Source organism: Carassius gibelio, chromosome A7, assembly GCF_023724105.1.
Source record: "Carassius gibelio isolate Cgi1373 ecotype wild population from Czech Republic chromosome A7, carGib1.2-hapl.c, whole genome shotgun sequence".
Lineage (NCBI taxonomy): Eukaryota > Metazoa > Chordata > Actinopteri > Cypriniformes > Cyprinidae > Carassius > Carassius gibelio.
The window spans coordinates 4526416-4546027 of record NC_068377.1 but is presented as its reverse complement, the minus strand read 5'-3'; the positions used below and the strand labels follow the sequence as shown (position 1 = coordinate 4546027).

Below are 19612 nucleotides of genomic sequence, written 5' to 3'. Positions count from 1 at the left end.
TAAAATACAAAAATACACACAAATACACTTACGAAGCACTCAGCAGCATCATCCATGAATCCTAGCTGAAAGCGCTGCTCATCCTTAAAGGTTTCGGCGAGGGCATTACGTAGGTTATCTGAGGGTAACGCTCGCTCTCGGCTGTGCTGGAACTGACAGAATATTCCCTGCAAAACAAACATGAAGTGCTTTTAAACTTTTGACACTATAACATTATATTTATATTATATTTTTAAAGAAAGCATTAAAGAAAGCATTAAATACTGCGAATACCTTCAAAGCACAAAAGATGCAGGAGTCGCCCAAGCAATAGTGGTTTGGAATCTGACGCAGACTTCGTCTGAAGATGTCGAGATGCCAAAGAACCTGCACGGAATTATAGGAAATTCAGATTTAGAATTAACTCAACCTCATACAATCTAAAAATAAATCACGGAAATCATGTTGGCAAAAAGGTGCAGTGTAAATGCATTTATGCCACCTCTGATCAGCATTAAACAGTCTGTGCAAAGACACCTAAATGGCATTTCAGAAGCACTTATGTGCCACCTTTGCTGGGTAAATTTGATACAGGTGTCTTACATAGTCTGTTTAATGCTGCTCAGAGATGGCAAAAATGCATTTACACAGCAACTGCACCTTTATACAGTAGTTTGATACTAGGAGCTGAGGTGGGTCAGAGTAGTCTTAATTTAGCTTTTATTCAGCATTGTGTATTTGCAAAGAATTATGAGCAACCTTAACTTGGCTGTGTAAAGATGTCTTCTGAAACAGTTTGTAACAGCCCTTTTAGTTTTAGTCTTAGTCTTTAGGACGAAAATGCTTTTTAGTTTTAGTCACATTTTAGTCACTTATAAACTTGATAGTTTTAGTCAAGTTTTAGTCGATGAAAACACAAAAAGGTTTTAGCCAAGTTTTAGTCAATTTTAGTAAAAAACTAAAAAGTAGTCTTTAGCAAATTAATTTAGATTAAAAAGTATTGGAAATGGACTTCATAAAACAACAGTTAACCTTAAAAGCTTTAACACAAAGATTCTTACTTTGGCAATTGTGGCTTTATTTGAGAAATTGCTAAAGTGCAATGAACAACGTGCCCAAAATATAAGCTATTGAGGAACACATACATATGCTCTACAACTTGTGCTTCAACTTGTCTGCCAGTGCAACATCAAGATGCATATTATTTGTAAACACAAACACCATACAACCCTGTCTAATAAAAGTGACACAAACATTCAGGGATGCAAACACATGTATGGTCAAAAAAGAGAGAGTTATCGAAGCCCTCACCCCGCAGCAAATATCACGATTTTATATTTATATATGGATGTCAAGAGCTAAGCAGTGTGTGTATTTATATAGCCTACACTACACACAAATAATATACAATTAAATTATGCTCATTTGAAATGTATTGTGTAGGCTAGGTATAAAAAAAATATAGGCTTTTAATAATCTTTCAGTGCACAAAACCATGATAATATGAAACGCTTCAAAACAGAGCGCACAAAGCGCGTATGCACATCGCAGGTGCAGAATGATGTGCTCAAAGCAACATGGAGTCACAGTGTGCTGCGCTGCTGAAGTGCGCATTTAAAAGTACGTGCATCCCCGCCTCGATCTGCAGGCTGCAGCCGGGTGCTTCTCCAAAACAGGCAGAAATTATATGCATTGTGAACGTCAGACTTATAATCATTTTCGTTCCGTCTCGTCTCGTCAACGAAAACTCAAAAACGTCTCGTCATGTTTAAGTCACATTAGAGCCATTTTAGCTAGTCATCGTCGCGTTATCGTCATAAAAAAAAGGTGCGTCAACGAAATAATTCCGTTGTCGTCATCGTTGACGAAAACAACATTGTGTAGGAAGCATCTCAAAATAAGGCATCTTTACACAGCTAAGTTAAGGCTGTTCTATGCCTGCTCAAAAATCTGTGTAAAGATGTAATGCCGCAAAAAAGCCATACTAAATTAAGCCTGTTCTGACCAGCTTTAGCACCTAGTACAAAAGCATACGGCTGCATTTGCATTTGTATAAATGCATTCATGCCACTTCTGAGCAGCATTAAACAGTCCGTGTAATGACAGCTAAATGCCACTTCAGAAGTACCTCTGCAACATAAATTTGGCAAAAGTGTGCTTCTCCTCTAATCTGTCTTTTTAAACTCCTAAAATATTATTCTGGTTTTGCATGACGACTTCATAGTGCCAATCTGAAAAAATGCATTATTGTATGACTTTGCCTTTTCTTATTAGGCGTCATTTTGTTGTTAAAACTCCAAGAATTATGACTCATTTTCCTTGCATGGTGGAAGATCTTGAGGGAGATTAGGCCATGACAAGATGGGGGTGAGAGCTGTTCATCTTTCTGTATGTGTGTGTGTGTATCTGTGTTGGGAGTTTGGACTGCCAGAGTAAGGTTACTCTTCACTCAGTGTCTTTCCCTTAGCCCCAGACAACTTAGTCTGAGCATGACCTCATTCCATGGTGATGAGTAAAAGAAAGGGATAACAGATAGACTCAAGCATAATGTCCACAGTCCCATTCAAAAGGGAAAACTGACTTCCATTAGTCAGAGTTTGGATGCAGTGAATTCTCTCTCCGTAGACAATGAGGAGATGACAGTTTGCTTTAAAGGCCGGACTTCCAATGAGTGAAAAGAATGTTCAGGGGGTGGCGTAAAATTTTGATGGGATTGTGGTAAGTCCAGTCTCCATATTTTTATATATAAGGGTTATGAATTAGGTAACAGTATTTAGTAGTCGTCGACCAATATGGGTTTTTTGACAGCCGACGCCAATATCTTGGAAAACAGGGGGCCGATAGCCGATATATATATATATATATATATATATATATATATATATATATATATATATATATATATATATATATATATACATATATACACACACACACACACACACACACATACATATATACACACATTTACATTACATTTACATTAAGTCATTTAGCAGACGCTTTTATCCAAAGTGGCTTACAAATGAGGACATTTGAAGCAATTAAAAACAACAAAAGAGCAATGATATATAAGTGCTATAGCAAGTCTCGGTTAGCTTAAACACAGTACACGTAGCAAGGGCTTTTAAATAAGATAATAAATAAAAAGAAAACAGATAGAATAGAAAAATAATAGAAATAGTTCGATTTTTTTTGATAGAATTATAATAATGAGTGCTAAAGTTAGAAGGACAAATAAAGATGGAAGAGATGGGTTTTAAGCCGATTCTTGAAAATGGCTAAGGACTCAGCTGCTCGGATTGAGTTGGGGAGGTCATTCCACCAGGGGGGAACATTTCATTTTAAAGTCCGTAAAAGTGACTTTGTGCTTTTTTGGGATGGAACAATCAAGCGACGTTCACTTGCAGAACGCAAGCTTCTAGAGGGCATCTAAGTCTGAAGTAATGAATTTAGGTAAAGGGGTGCAGAGCCAGTGGTGGTTGTATGCAAACATCAATGCCTTGAATTTAATGCGAGCAGCTATTGGCAGCCAGTGCAAATTCCTAAATAGGTGTGACGTGTTCTTTTCGGCTCATTAAAAATTAATCTTGCTGCAGCATTCAGGATTAAATGTAAAGGTCTGATAGAACTGGCAGGAAGACCTGCCAAGAGAGCATTGCAATAGTCCAGCCTGGACAGAACAAGAGCTTGAACAAGGAGTTGTACAGCATTTTCCGAAAGAAAGGGACTGATCTTCTTGATGTTGAATAAAGCAAATCTGCAGATCCGGACAGTTTTAGCAATGTGGTCTGAGAAAGTTAGATGATCATCAATCATAACTCCAAGGTTTCAGGCTGTTTTTGAAGGAGTTTGTGATGAAATGATGGGTTTGCTGGAACCACAAGCAGTTCTGTCTTGGCAAGGTTGCGTTGAAGGTGGTGGTTCTTCATCCAGTAAGAAATGTCTGTTAGACAAGCTGAGATGCGAGCAGCTACCGTCGGATCATCAGGATGGAATGAGAGGTAGAGTTTAGTGTCATCAGCATAGCAGTGGTATGAAAAGCCATGTTTCTGAATGACAGAACCTAATGATGCCATGTAGACAGAGAAGAGAAGTGGTCCAAGAACTGAGCCCTGAGGCACCCCAGTAGTTAGATGTTGTGACTTGGACACCTCACCTCACCAATATACTTTAAGGACCTATCTGATAGGTGAAACTCAAACCACTGGAGTGCAGTTCCTGAGATGCCTTCTGTCAGTACTGTTAACAGGAGGATTTGGTGGTAAACCATTTCAAAAGCAGCGGACAGATCTAACAAGATAAGTATTGAAGATTTGGATTCCGCTCTTGACAGTCTTAGGGCTTCAACAATGGAGAATCAGTTGAATGTCCACTTGAATGTCCAACAATGGAGACTTGAATGTCCAACAATGGAGAATCAGTTGAAATGTCCACTTCTGTAACCAGACTGGTTGCTGTCAAGGAGGTTGAACACAGCTCGTTCAAGTGTTTTGCAATGAAAGGAAGAAGGGAAACTGGTCTGTAGTTCTCTAAAAGAGATGGGTCGAGGGTGTGTTTCTTAAGTAGTGGGGTTATACGAGATACTTTTTGTATACATTAATTCCTTTGTTTGACCATTCTATCTGTTTATTAGACAGACTTCTATCCGTATTAGACAGAACTGTTAACAACGACGGCAAACAAGAGGTAGAATGAGCACTGAGCTCAGGTGCTGCCTTTCTCAGCAATGTCAAAGTAAAAGTCTGGAGTGCCGAACACAGATGCCGATATTTAAAAAAATGCTAAATATCGGCCTTGGCGATATATCGGTCGACCACTTGTATTTAGTTTATTCAAAGATGAAGACTTTAGCCATTAAATGTTAATAAATTAAGTATTAAAGTTTTTATGTTAAATTTTGCCCTTAGATTTTACTACATATAATTATAATAATTATTTTTTTTTGAAAGAGGGTGGAGACAATTACATGGTTTCAAAAGATGTCTATTTCTTATAAATGCAGTTAAAAACAACTTTCTCATCCTGAAAAAAAGGAAAAAAAAATATTAAGCAGTATAACTGTTTTCAAGATTGCTAAAAATAAGAAATGTTTCTTGAGTAGAAAATCAGCTTATTGGACTGATTTCTGAAGGATCATGTGACACTAAAGACTGGAGTAATGATGCTAATGATAAATGACATTTAACATATATCAAAACTGAAAACGGTTATTTTAAATAAAAAATAATATTTTGCAATATTAAGTTTTTGTGTAACAAATAAATGAAGTCTTAAAATAAATGAATTAAATGCATTTAAATATGTTATTAAAACTGTTTAGTACATACACATTATTTTTACACAATTATATATATTTCACTTATTTAATTCATTTATACTCGCATTTTTAAGTATATTTATTCCAAGTAAACAATAGTATTAATGTCAAAAGCAGGCATGTAAAACAAACCTGCTCATGCAACTGTTTCCTTAGCTTTGGGTTAAACACATACCTGCACTGCACTGTTGAGGAAGCAGCTGTTCTGTCCCGGCTCATTTAGTAGTCCCTTGGTGGGGGCCAAGGATAGCATAGATCCTGGCTGGTAAGACCTGCCAAGATTGCCTCCTGGTCTCCTGAAGAACTTGGCCCATGCCATTGGATTTGGGATATCTGGTGTCCTGCAGAAGGTTTAAGTTGTAATTTCAAGTAATTTTACTAGTCAAAATGGGAAAGGGTCGTTATGAGAGGTTAACTTGAGGTTCTTACTGTCCATTTCCTACAAGTTTTAGTCAGTCATTGAGTAAAACAGTTTCATTTTTGTTACTAACCTGTATGTAAGAGGTCTCTTGATGTGTGTCGTAGAAAGGATGGTTTGATCATTCCCTGAATTAGGTTGAGGATTTGGGTGGGTTGTTGGTGGCTACTGTGGCCATCAGGCCTTGCAAGACTCGCAGCATAGTTATGAAGGTGTCAGCTGGAATCAGTCAACCTTTAAAGGGTCATCCATGTTTCAGACGCTGCTCTTGAAGGACATCAGCCTTAGGATGAGTAGGACTCACTCTGTGGACAGAAGCAAAGCAATGCATGAATTATTTAAAGAGCATTTTAACATGTCTGCTTGAATGACTGATTACAAAAATACATCTACACATTAAATGTGAGCCTGGTTTATCACGTATATTGATTTCTTCAAATTGAGACACTGACCACAACAACACAAAACTCCATATCATTATAAAGACCTCCTTACAAATCACTAATGAGAGGAGTGGCTAAACATTCAAAACTGTGCAAAAGTCAGTAGGTCAGCTCATCCAACTGGTATTGCTGCACTGAATAATGTTATTGTTTAACCTTTTTATGGCTTTGCACCAACTTGTTTCTATGCAAGCAAGCTAATGTTGCCCAACAGGAACAGACTGACAGCATGACAAGGTTTTGGCAAGTGCACAGAGAAGGAATAACAGACAAAATATGTAAATGCAGCTACTTTGTTGCTTCCTCTTGAAAATCTAACAAAATTTGGCCGCTAGCAATGGCCTTGATACCTTAACTGTTATAATGAGTCAATATCAACACAGTGACGCTGCATTAACGCATATTTGTTAACTTCAAGTCAAGTCATTGTCAAACATAATGCACTGTACATACTGTAGCATATGTACAATAATAAACAAGAAAAAATGAATGTAAATATTGCAAAATTAATCAATTATGAAACAACTTCAATTTAGCTTTAAAGCTGCTCCACAGAAGACAAGCATCATCGTTTAGCTCAGTTTAGTTCCATGTTGATTCAGTTCAGTTCAATAAGTGTCAATGCTGCAAAGGTAATCAATTATGATTATATTCAGCTATAAAGCAGTATAATAGAAGACAATACTTGTACCATAATTCAGTTCATTTTACATCAATGTTGATTCAGTTTAGTTCAATTACAGTTCATCAATTACAAAACAATGGATTTAACCAGAAAAAGCTCTACAGAAGACAAGTGTCATTGTTTAGCTTTATTTAGTTCAATGTTAATTCAATTCAGTTCATTAACTGAAGTGGTTTCATAATTGATCAACTCTGAAACACTGACAAAGGCAACTCTACAAAAGACAGTTCAAGTTTTCTCCGATAGTGTCAGTGCAGTCGAATCAATAATATTGCTGAATATCACTAAATATCAATGGCCTTTCAACAAAGACACTGTCGTATAGACAGTATCCTTCTTGTTTATTGACCAATAACTTATTATTTAATAATGATGTCTATAATACCTGGATAAAGCTAGCATTCATTAGCATTCCCATTCATCTCAGCAGACAAAATCCATGTGTATTCTAGGAAGTTCCAGGTAGCATATTTTTAAGTGCATGGAGGAATGATTTTGACAATACGCCATCACTACAAATGGCTGACTCCCTTGGGCAGAGTACTTATTACTAAACTAGGGAGCATTTTGAAACACACCCATGGATCTTAAAATATGCTATCCACCCTAACTGAAGCATTGGACAAGTTTTACTCACAAAAAGAAATTACATTTTTGGTTGTTGACCACTTTGTTCTGCTTAGTGACTGAATGCAAAGTCCATTCTCCATCATGTATCCTAATTGTTACAGCTGCAATACTCAAATCTCACAACTTTTAACTGTTTTTTCATTTCTAGTAGGCCTACAGTATATCACCCACAAGCATTGCTCACATTGTCATTTTAAAATTCCTTTCAGATGAAGAACCTTTACAAGATTTTCTATGAGATCATGCTGATGTATTCATGTATTCATCTGATACCAATATTAAAAACAGAACAGGACATTAAGTTTCCAAAAAGGTTCCACACTAGATTGGTTGTTGGCTTGTAGATTATGGCGTGGAGGTCTGGAGAAGATCAAGGGAGGAACTGCTTGATTTAGTGAAAATAAAAAGCTAAAAATAAGAACATGTGGGAGACTGTTTGCTACTTTTGGTTTGCTACTAAGTTCAGTTTCAGCATATCGGTTATAGTATTCTCAACACACTTTAAAAATAAAGGTTCCAAAAGGGATTTTTGCAGCAATCAAAAAAAAAAACTTTTTTCTCCACAAATAACCTTTTGTGCAAAAGAAAGGTTTAAATGTTTTTAGGGGATTTGATGGTACTAAATTATATTTATGATCAATTTATTACCTGTAAACCACCTTTTTGAGCAAAGACATGACATTTCCAATGGTAAATCTAAATGCTATGGACCACAGACTTCAATTTGGCCTTTTTTTAAAAGAGACACATTAGCAGGCAGAGTACTGCTGAAAAAAGTTAAATTGAAGTTTGCAAAATTGTTGAAGCTTAAGTTTATTATTATAAAAAATGCACAAAAATATCATTTTAAATCTAATATGAAATTTTCTATTTTCCAAAACAGGTTTTACTCTACATCTGTGAGAAAATCAAAGCCATAAGTCTAAACAAGCTGTGTTTTTAAATTTGAAGTTGATATCTCAAAACTCTTCCACTAGATAAAATTGGTTTCCCATTCATTTCCAATGATAATTTCCATAATTGTTCCAGTACCATTTAACATTTTTGAACTATGCCATTAGCATGTTCACATAGCAAGTGCCAAAACAAGTTTTGTACCATTCTGATGACATTAAAAAAACTATTAATTAATAAAAATAAAAACTTATATCCAAAAAATACAATGTTTTGTTCACAAATGACAAAAAGCACCAAAGTGTTAAGAGTGAAGAGAAGCTACGTATTTGTGTGTTACTCACTTGGAATGTCATTCATGCAACTGGAGGTTTCCTAGCATTAGAAATGCATCAACACATGAGTATGTCTTCAAACTTGAGAAAGCATGAAGTCAAAATGATGTTGGTTATTTTTTTGTACAGACCGAGCACTATCAAAGCATGTCTGTACACTGACAGCAATGAAAAATATTGTTGAACTGCATATCATTCACACTGGTATTCAAATAATTCAGTAGCTGTTTGAGGTGACCAACAGAGTTTGACCACTGATCTATTAACAGTATTTCTGGTTATATTTAACAAAAAAGCAGCATGTAAACAAGGCAAAAACCCCTACATTGAGGTTACGGGGTGCCTTTCTCATTAATGTACTCACAGTCTGCAATAGCAATAGCATGATCACTTAAGCCGCAGTGTTGCTAAAGAGTTCTTGTCTTCAGGATTAGGCTCCGTGTTCGGCCCCGGAGACACACTTCTATGAACACATCTCACACATGTTCCAGTTTGGGCCAATCACAACTAGTTTGGTGAAACATAATGTTCAGGTGCTTTTGGTTTGGATTCACAATTTAAACTTAACTAATATTTCCAAGCATTTAGTGACTATGAATTTTTAATTTATAATTTTTTTTATTTAGATCGAAAAAAGGTCAGACAAGATGATTTTCAATATTGTATTACAGTAAGAAAGACGCTTTTCACATTATGGTAATGGTAATTTGATAGGAAAATGTAAATATCATGTAAATATCTCAAATATTGAAAAGTGAAAAATATGAAAATTGTCAATCAGTTAATTTTTTTCTCTCTCTCTTTTTATTTTAGAGTTCAATTTGATATTTTTTTTCATGAGAAGCATCCATGAAATATAACTATAACGTTTAAAAGGTGGATATACAAGAACATTTTTAAATACTTAAAAAAATGTAAAGTTAATAAAGCATGAATTGGATAAAAAAAAAAAAAAATATATATATATATATATACACACACACATATATATATATATATATATATATATATATATATATATATATATATATATATTTATATTATTTAAATAAAATATTACAGACATTTATTTTCACCCTAACACACAATGCAATGTGTAATTCAAAGTATGGACCAAACTCCAGTATAAAAACACTAAGGAAAATTCCTTCATATTAACACAATACATTGTGTCCTGTTTTCTAGAGTGTGGGAACTAAAAACCTCGCTAATATCACCTTCTCACATTACTTCAGCTTTTAGGTTTTCAACAGAAAATCCAGAGGAAGTATTAAAAAAGCCTCTGGATAATGTTACAGTAACTGTTTGTTAGAGGTCTGTTTTTAACTCTCAACAAAAAGTTGATTTGATTCCTCACATCCACACACTGTCATCTCTTCTTCTGCTTGGACCTCTCAGATTTCACCCACTTCTCAGCTCTAGAGAAGACCGAAACATCAGCCCCACATTTACCTCTGCAGTCATCTGCGGTCTTATCATCACACGTGGTGACAGAACGCAGCATGCCGCAGAGCGAACCATGGCTCTCACAATCAGGTGATGATGTAGCTGGAGAGCGGAAAATGCTGACATTATGGGTGACGTTTTTTCTCCTGAGCTCATGAGCCACCGGTCATGGTCATTCATCCCAGCATGACACAAACTTGGCCAGCAAGAGCGAGGGGTGAAGTAGCACAGAAAAAAAAGAGTGAATGAGAAAATACCTGCCATTGGAAAGATACAGCACACACACTGCCTACTGTACATTACCAATGCATCATAAAGAGTGAGCTACATCTGTGCAAGATCAGATCTAGCTGATGATCACTTGATCAGTGGTATATGCCAAGCCTCACTATTACTATCAGGTTGTGGACTTTAACAAACTGCCAACCCCAAAGCATTCTACTTTTATACATACCTCATCCCACTCCTTTTGTGCAAAACCTCCTAATGTATGGCTTTATTGAGGACAGTTGTGTAAAATGGCCAGTCTTATCATTTTTTATATAGCAGATGGAACAAATATGAAAATAAGTGCACTTAACTGTATTGAATGGGGACATGTAGAGTACCTAAATGTTAAAAGTATTTAAAAAAAACTACTTGATAATATAGTAATGAATTCAAGTACACTCAAGCGTACTTAGAGCATACTTTCATGACTACAGGTGCTACTCAATGAATTAGAACGTAATGAAAAAGTTCATTTATTTCAGCAATTCAACTCAAATTGTGAAATTATTGTGAATAAATTAAATGCAAACAAACTGACAGGCTCACATTTAACAAATACCCACCAATTCATCTCAACAAATTAGAATAATTCATAAAACCAATAAAAAAAAAAAAAAATTTGTTTTATATATATATATATATATATATATATATATATATATATATATATATATATATATATATATATATATAGTGAATTGTTGACTTTCTGGAAAGTATGTTAATTTACTGTACATGTACTCAATACTTGGTATGGGCTCCTTTTGCCTTAATAACTGCCTCAATTCAGCGTGTCATAGAGGTGATCAGTTTGTGGCTCTGCTGAGGTGGTCTGGAAGCCCAGGTTTCTTTGACAGTCGCAGTCAGCTCATCTGCATCGCTTGGTCTCTTGTTTCTCATTTTCCTCTTGACAATAGCCCATATATTCTCTCTGGGGTTCAGGTCTGGTGAGTTTGCTGGCCAGTCAAGCTCATCAACACCATGGTCATTTAACCAACTTTTGGTGCTTTTGGCAGTGTGGGCAGGTGCCAAATCCTGCTGGAAAATGAAATCAGCATCTTCAGAAAGCTGGTCAGCAGAAGGAAGCATGAAGTGCTCCAAAATTTCTTGGTAAATGGATGCAGTGACTTTGGTTTCCAAAAAACACAATGAACCAACTCCAGCAGATGACATTGCACCCCAAATCATCACAGGCTGTGGAAACTTAACACTGGACTTCAAGCAACTTGAGCTATGAGCTTCTCCACCCTTTCTCCAGAATCTAGGACCTTGTTTTCCAAATGAAATACAAAACTTGCTCTCATCTGAAAAGAGGACTTTGGAGCACTGGGCAACAGTCCAGTTCTTCTTCTCCTTAGCCCAGGTAAGATCCCTTTGATGTTGTCTGTGGTTCAGTAAATCTCTTGACCCGTCTGTGTGTGGTGGCTCTTGATGCCTTGACCCCAGCCTCAGTCCATTCCTTGTGAAGTTCACTCAAATTCTTGAATCGATTTTGCTTGACAATCCTCATAAGGCTGTGGTTCTCTCGGTTGGTTCTGCATCTTTTTCTTCCACACTTTTTCCTTCCACTCAACTTTGTTAACATGCTTGGATACAGCACTCTGTGAACAGACAGCTTCTCTGGCAATGAATGTTTGTGTCTTACCCTCCTTGTGAAGGGTGTCAATGATTGTCTTCAGGACAACTGTCAGATCAGCAGTCTTCCTCATGATTGTGTAGCCTAGTGAACCAAACTGAGAGACCATTTTGAAGGCTCAGGAAACCTTTGCAGGTGTTTTGAGTTGATTAGCTGATTGGCATTTCACCATATTCTAATTAGTTGAGATTGGTGGGTGAATTGGTGGGTTTTTGTTAAATGTGAGCCAAATCATCACAATTAAAAGAACCAAAAATTTAAATTACTTCAGTCTGTGTGCATTGAATTTATTTAATACCCGAATTTGACAATTTGAGTTGAATTACTGACACAAAATGAACTTTTTCACGACATTCTGTATGTGTTAAACACTTACATTTTTCACTATAAAGCACATTAAAAGGCATAATTTCAGTTAGCTTCTCTCCTGAGGCCACAAGAGGCTGCATCACGCAAAATATTATGCACGTTCTTCAAAGCGTAATAAAATAACTTAAAAAAAGCTTAATGTTTAAAATAATGTTTATAAACCATATATAATTAGTGAAGTTCCTTTAACAATAATAATAAAAAAACAGCACTATGCATGTATGTATAGTTTCACACAAAGGACTGAAAAACCAAACACAAAGAGTAGGTTACTTTCTTCATTTAAAAACATCAGATACAGTGGGATGTGGAAAAATGCCATAAAGTTGAGACGTTTTTTAAAGTTGAACTTACATTAATTTTACATGGCTTTCTAAACGTGCTGCTCTCTTGTGCGAGACGTGAGTGCAATATGCATGTCCCTCTAGAAAATGTGATAAATATGCATTCTGTGTGATTGGCTTTGTCAAGTTTTGACGTAAACAACAACCTCTCCGCACTGCTGCTCTCGTTTTTCGCAATATATTGAGTGAATAACAGTTGCGCCACATCTAGTGGGTTCAACTGGATAGACTGACAAAGGCATTAAAATGCAATGACACTTACATCGTTGTCGCATTTCGTGCACCACTGAAAAGGCTGCCTGATAGCTGACACAGAACTAAACAATTTTTTTTATTTGAATTTTTTTTTTTTTTTTTCATTTTATCAAATGTTTTTGCATTCAAATGTGGATTTAGTTTTTAATTCGATAAATATTCAAAATTGACAGCCCTAATCTGAAAACAGTACATTCAGTTGGCACTTATGTATATTCCTTTAAAGAATAGTATTTCTATAATAAGAACTCATTTTAAAAGTATATGCAAGTGGAATATGAGCATAGGACTGAATGTTTAGCCATTTCTAGGTGCCAGAACTTCACAGCTACAAAAGGAGACTTTCACTGACAGCAATGATGACACTCATGCCATGTGGCTCTTTCATTCCTTACCTAATGTAAGTGAGGATATCCCCCAGCCTTTCTACAAAGAGCTGAAATTAACTGCACATGACATCATTTCCTGTGTTCTCTTCATGCCTCTGATCAGCTTCCTAATTTACAATGATTCACTGAATCTGAGACATTTTTGTGCAAAATCCTAAAAATAAAACACGCAATGGGACAGTCCGCCCACTTTTATTTGTATTCTATCTCCCACACTAACAAAACTTCATCTCACTCACATTAAACTGATTTACTGCTAATTGAATATTAAAGACTTGAAGTACAAATAATAAATGGCTCATTCTCCTTATATATTAGTTTTATATTACCTGCATATTAATTACCTACCATGATCACTGCTGCTCCTAGATTATACTTTCTCCAAATATGGAGCTCAAAGGGCTATGATGGAATAACTAATCTCAAACTGTTTAATATCTTTCCTGGGCTAATATAACGATCCCTCCGCAGATCGACTGAGAGGAGATTCACAGAGTAATGAAGTGCCTGCAGGTATAAATCACTCAAAAGATCATTTAATCACATGTGTAACAGAAAATATACATTGATAAAATATTAAAGCTAATGTAAAAATACGAAAACTGATTTCTGCCACACAACCATCTACAAAGTTCAAAAGTTTAATGAGCTCATCTTTATTTATTGACTCATTTTTCATCTCCTACTCAAAATGTCCATGCAACATAACTCATCATGATTTGACTCGAAAAAGAAATGTGGTCAAATTGCATCACATTCTGGTTACATACCGTTCTTATTCAAGGCAACAGAATATTTGAGGATGAACTCCTTTCCTTAAGAAAAGAGCACATGTATGACAAATAAAAGTAGAGCGTTGTGAAACAGAAGCTACTGTATGCAACCCCACATTCTTGTCTTTTCAGCAGTGACAAAACGTCTGAATCACTGTACACTGACAGATTATGCAAACTAACACACAACAACAGTAATCTGATCTGCACGCACGTCCTGATTTTGCCAAGTCCGATGTGTTCCTAGGTCAACATATTTTGTTGACCCTGGAACAACATTTTACTCCAAAAATATATTCTTAACCATATCCCTACACCTAAACCTAACCTTAACCATGAGTAATCCCTAAAATCAGAAGAAATGATAGATGAATGACACTGATGTACAAGCACCTAACAGTGATTTTAAGCGTAAACTTCACAAAATCTATAAACTGGTTCTTCAAATCTGATTGGTTAATTACAATGTTGTTCCAGGGTCAACAAAGATGTTGTCCCAGGAACATGTCTCACTTGGTAAAATCAGATTAGGCGATCTGCACACTCCCAAACAGCAATGTAATGATGCGTTTGATTGAAACATGTATCATAATGTTGCAATGTATGATAAAAATATCTGAGGGCGGATTCTGAAAATTATTTGTATGAGAAACAGCTGCAGAGACAGTAGATGGATAGTTCTGCAATGAAACAAACAAAGATTTTGACATCTATAAATGACGATCCAGACCTAAAAAAAAAAAGCCAGGAGTCTTATTTAGCAACCAGATGTCAGAAGCATTTAGGAAAGACACAGTGAAAATGACCAAATGAGAATCACAGACGGCCACACGCCACAGCAACAAGTGCTAAAAAACCACATCATCGCTCTGTGAAGAATAACATCCTTTTCTGACAGCAAACCTACAAGAATTACACACAAAAGAGAGTTTTGCCCTCATGGGCCACACACTGCCGAGGCAAAACGCGAAACATGACACGCTCCTGAAACCCTGAAACAACATTGAAGGGAGCGGCAGAATTCCCGAAGGAACGGAGAAGGCTGTTTTGGCTTCGAGCAACAATGCAGCGGCCGTTTCCTGTGTGGGCTTCCTGTTGGTCATGCATTGCGTTCCAGCACGCGCTCAGCACTTTGAGTTCAGAGACACCGGGCAGGTCACGGCCATTAAACACATAATACATTAATACTTAAGTGACAAAACAGCTCCTGAACAAACAGAAACAGATTTATCGAGACATCAACATTTATCAGTGACTGAAGTACAATATCCTCTCTGAAACGTACTCGACTTCCGAAACATTTCCTCGCTTCCTTTTACGGCTTGCCAATGAATGTCAAATTCACAAAGAGGCAACCAACTCGCTTTCCTTTCATTTTCGAACTGAAAAATGGTTTAAAATATTCATTCAGCTTCAGTGGCTTCATGCATTATTAGTGCGGTGCTTAGTCAGACACTTCCAGATATTCAGAGGAGGATTCCTTGCAAACAATAACAAATGAAGCAGCCGGCTGCTGTGCTGAGAAGAGGACTATTTGGATTTAGAGAGATCAGCAAAAACTTCTACCGCTTTGGAAAGATTTACCCACATGCACCTGTCAGTTACTTTTGGAGTAGCATCTTGACAAGCATGAAGAAAGTTAGCAGAGAAAATAAACTCATATTAAAGAATGGCTTGTTCTGCGGTGAATGGGTGCCGTCAGAACGAGAGTCCAAACAGCTGATGAAAACATCACAATAATCCACACCTCTCCAGTCCATCAGTTAACATCTTATTAAATGAAAAGCTGCATGTTTGTAAGAAACAAATCGATCATTAAGACGTTTTTTACTTCAAGCAAGTTGATTCCGGGATCCATACTATTTCTTTCTAAAGTGAAAAAGTCATCTCATTTGAATTGGGAGAGAAATATACACGAAATATACAGTACACGGTAGATTTTGATGTGAGGAGACAGAATATTGACTTTTCATTGGATGAAGCATCACTATAGACACATATTTTAGCTGAAAGCAGCAGTTTGAAGTTAAAAACATCTTAATGATAAATTTGTTTCTTACAAACTCGCAGGTTTTCACTTCTCACAATGTTCACTGATGGACTGGAGTAGTGTGGATTATTTTAGTGTTTTTATCAGCTTTTTGGACATCATTCTGATGGCACCCATTCACTGAAGAGGATCTATTGGGGGCAAAGTAACGCAATGCTGAATTACTCCAAATCCGTTGCAATGAAGAAACAAATCTACATCTTAAATGGCCTGAGGGTGCATATGTTTACAGCAAATTTTCAGTTTTGAACTATTCTATGAAGGTTTTCCTTTAAGGTAAAAGTTGTACTGTATTTGTCAAAAGAAAAAAAAGAAAAATCCACAGCCTCAAATGTAATGTTAATTTGGCAATGTTGTCCTTTCATGTATGATTCATAAATGTGACATCATTGTTAAGCTCACACAAACAGTCCTATTTTTCAGGCTGAAACACGCCCGCAGTCACATGAACGTTCATGCACACGCCTATGCAAAACCTATGAGCGCATTGCACTGCGCTAGTTACAGGACATACTGTATTCAAACCCATCCTAGTTTCCACGAACTCGATCTGCGTAACTGGCCTTTCCACGAAACTGCTCCCCAAATATTTCATTCATTTCCATCAGGAAACACCTCGGCAGGGAACAGATGCGAACTGATCTGAAATCAGTGTTTTCTACAGATCTGCGGGCGGTTAGGAAACTGAACTCATCCCAGATGAAAGAAGGGCCACAGAGGGAGATGCAGCGGTTCTGCCACGTCGTCTTGATTTCACTGGTGTGGGGAGAAACGTAGGCACCAGCAGAGCAAATACAAGCATGATGAAAAAGGCAAAGTGCTAGAAACTAAATGAATGTTGCCCAATTGCACAATACTCTTTTTTTATTTCAATACAAATATCTATGACTTGTTTACTTTGGACTAAAAAGTCACCACACTAATACACACTAAGATTTTTGAAGTACTAATGGCATATAAATATCCTGAGGGATCATAGGGAAAGCAAATGTGTGCTGCAATTTTCTTGTCTAACTAAATGAGCCAAAGAAAAGCTGACATAACTAGCCTTGTGCATAAGTGCCAAACTTCTGCAATCGCACGGTGTTCAAATGAAATGCACGGGCAGCAAACTTTAATGAGAGGAGTGCTTTGGCAGGTGTGTGGAGCCAATTTAATCAGCTGTAATGTTTGTTGCAAAGAAACAAACAACATTTGCATTCCCAGATGCAATCTCTCTCTCTCTCGCTCTCTCTCTCTATATATATAAAACAGCCAAACTACAATAAAATCCTCAAAACCTGATATGATAATTTATCCATTTCCATTCAGTTATTTTTACTCTCTAAGGTCATAGCAACAATATAAAAAAATTAATTGCATTCAAAGATCATGTTGAATTAACCAGTCAATCATTAATTCATTTCTAAATCAGCATGTGCGTATTTGTAAATGTTTAAGAAAATTAAACAAGATATCTCCTCTATATGAATCTATTATCTTTTCTTGTTATTTTAAGGATGTTCGAATATTTTTAGTAGAAGGAAATACAAACAAACTGATGATAATTTGCAGTTTAAGTTGGTGTAGGTGTAGCACATTATTCTTGTCTCAAATACCATTAAATGCCCATTCGTGAATATATTTATCTGTATCTCTGACATAGTCTTTTCATATAAATTATTAAAATACAATTCCAATATAAGTGAGGCACGAAGCACAAATACTGCTATCAGTAAGTCAATTTTCTCATTGGTGTGAATATGTTACATTTCATTAGGATAAAGCAAATGTAGTGATACATTTAAGAGATTCAGCTTTTTTAGTATTGTATAGTATTGTAGGGGAGTATAAAAGCGGATTCGGACCAAGCAGTAATTGAGATCAATCAAGTGATGCTTAACTACTGGAAATATATTAATGTGAAGCGACTATACAAACTCGAAGGCTACGTTTTAACATTACACGTACTCTGTACTTATTAAATGAATTATTTAAAGGGGTTGGTCATGTAAAAGCTCTAAATGTAAACAGTCACTCAAGTTGCAGTGCTAGTTTTGTTGCGAAATGTTGCGCGCGCGTTCACCTGGTTCAGGTGCATTTCCGGTTCAGGTGCATTTCCGCCTCATGCGCACTGACGAGTGAAACATGGCGAAGAAAAGTTTGACCAAAACAAAATGTACTGACATGACAAGAGACACGTCTACTCACCACATGAACAATGAATGACTGATATTCCCTCCTTTCAGTGTCCAGTGAAATAGTTTACTGTGTGACAAAAAATCCTATTGACTCCTGCTGAATGTCGGCGTCAAACTGCTGGACGGAAAAGCGGAAGCGACAGACGACTCACGAACACACACCGGTAAAGATGTGCACTATAAACATAATATCATAAGCACCTTCGTTCTCATGACTTAATGTTGTTTTCACTCTTTCTTTAGTCAGTTAAAATCCTGTAAAGTGAACGGTCCCCGCAGTAGTCCGCGTGCAGTGCTGGCATGAGTTCACTGGCTCTGGCTGACTGCGGGGCACCTGAGTTTCCAGCTGGTTTCGGTGCTGAGGTGTAACTCCTCCTCTCCTCTCCGATACAGTGTGTACTGCAGTCGATCTGTCCCAGTGCAGCACGTCGAAGGGAGGAGTTTCTCCTGCTTTCTCACACTTTCCTCTGCTGTGCCGACACGGAGCAGCTAGAGACTCGTTTTGGTGGCTGTGTTTCAATCCTTTCTGGGCTTCTTGACTGTTGAATTGTAGTGCATAACGCGTCAGCTGAACTAATTGCGTGAAGTGAGCTGAACAAAACGACATGGCTGTACTGTACTGTACTTTACTGTATGGCTGGGCGATATGGCCAAAAAACATTAACAAAAAACATTAATATCTAAATAATTATAAATTATATGAATATAAATATAGAAATGTAAATACATGTAAATACTTTCAAAATATAGGTTGTATGTATGTGTATTTAGCATATATATATATATATATATATATATATATATATATATATATATATATATATATAATACACAGAACGCATATATTATGCAAACAAAAACTTTTTGTATTCGATTAATCGCGATTAATCGTTTGATTATTTATATATATATATATATATATATATATATATATATATATATATATATATATATATATATATATATATATATATATTGTATAGTGTTGTCCAGTGAAACAATGTTTATGTTAAAGGAAATGAAAACAAATATAGGCTAGTAAAGGTTGACTATGTTATCCATTATGTGCAATAAAGAGGCTGAAATCACATTATATTCTAACATTGTAACATTACATTCTAAAAACAATAAATAATCCTTTTTCAAGCAGAAGTTCAGTTCATTAAACTAAAATTGAAAGTAAATGAACACAAGAG

The 19612-nt window shown here is 36.3% G+C and overlaps 1 protein-coding gene across 2 annotated transcripts in view; it reads right to left on the bottom strand.

Moving 5' to 3' along the window:
* The window catches only part of LOC128016463 (inactive ubiquitin carboxyl-terminal hydrolase 53), a 46581-nt gene extending 27695 nt beyond the window's left edge, over positions 1 to 18886 (bottom strand). Inside the window, exons 1-5 of one of the 2 annotated variants that reach the window (XM_052600980.1) lie at positions 18427 to 18886; positions 5791 to 6022; positions 5475 to 5640; positions 274 to 366; positions 33 to 167 (exon numbers count right to left, since the gene is read on the bottom strand). In XM_052600980.1, coding sequence (XP_052456940.1) covers positions 33 to 167; positions 274 to 366; positions 5475 to 5618 — 372 coding nt within the window. In that variant the 5' untranslated portion in view covers positions 5619 to 5640; positions 5791 to 6022; positions 18427 to 18886. Of the gene's footprint in view, positions 1 to 32; positions 168 to 273; positions 367 to 5474; positions 5641 to 5790; positions 6023 to 18301; positions 18405 to 18426 lie in introns of those variants that run through there. The other variant, XM_052600981.1, reaches the window with a different exon arrangement.
* Positions 18887 to 19612: the final 726 nt, after the last annotated feature.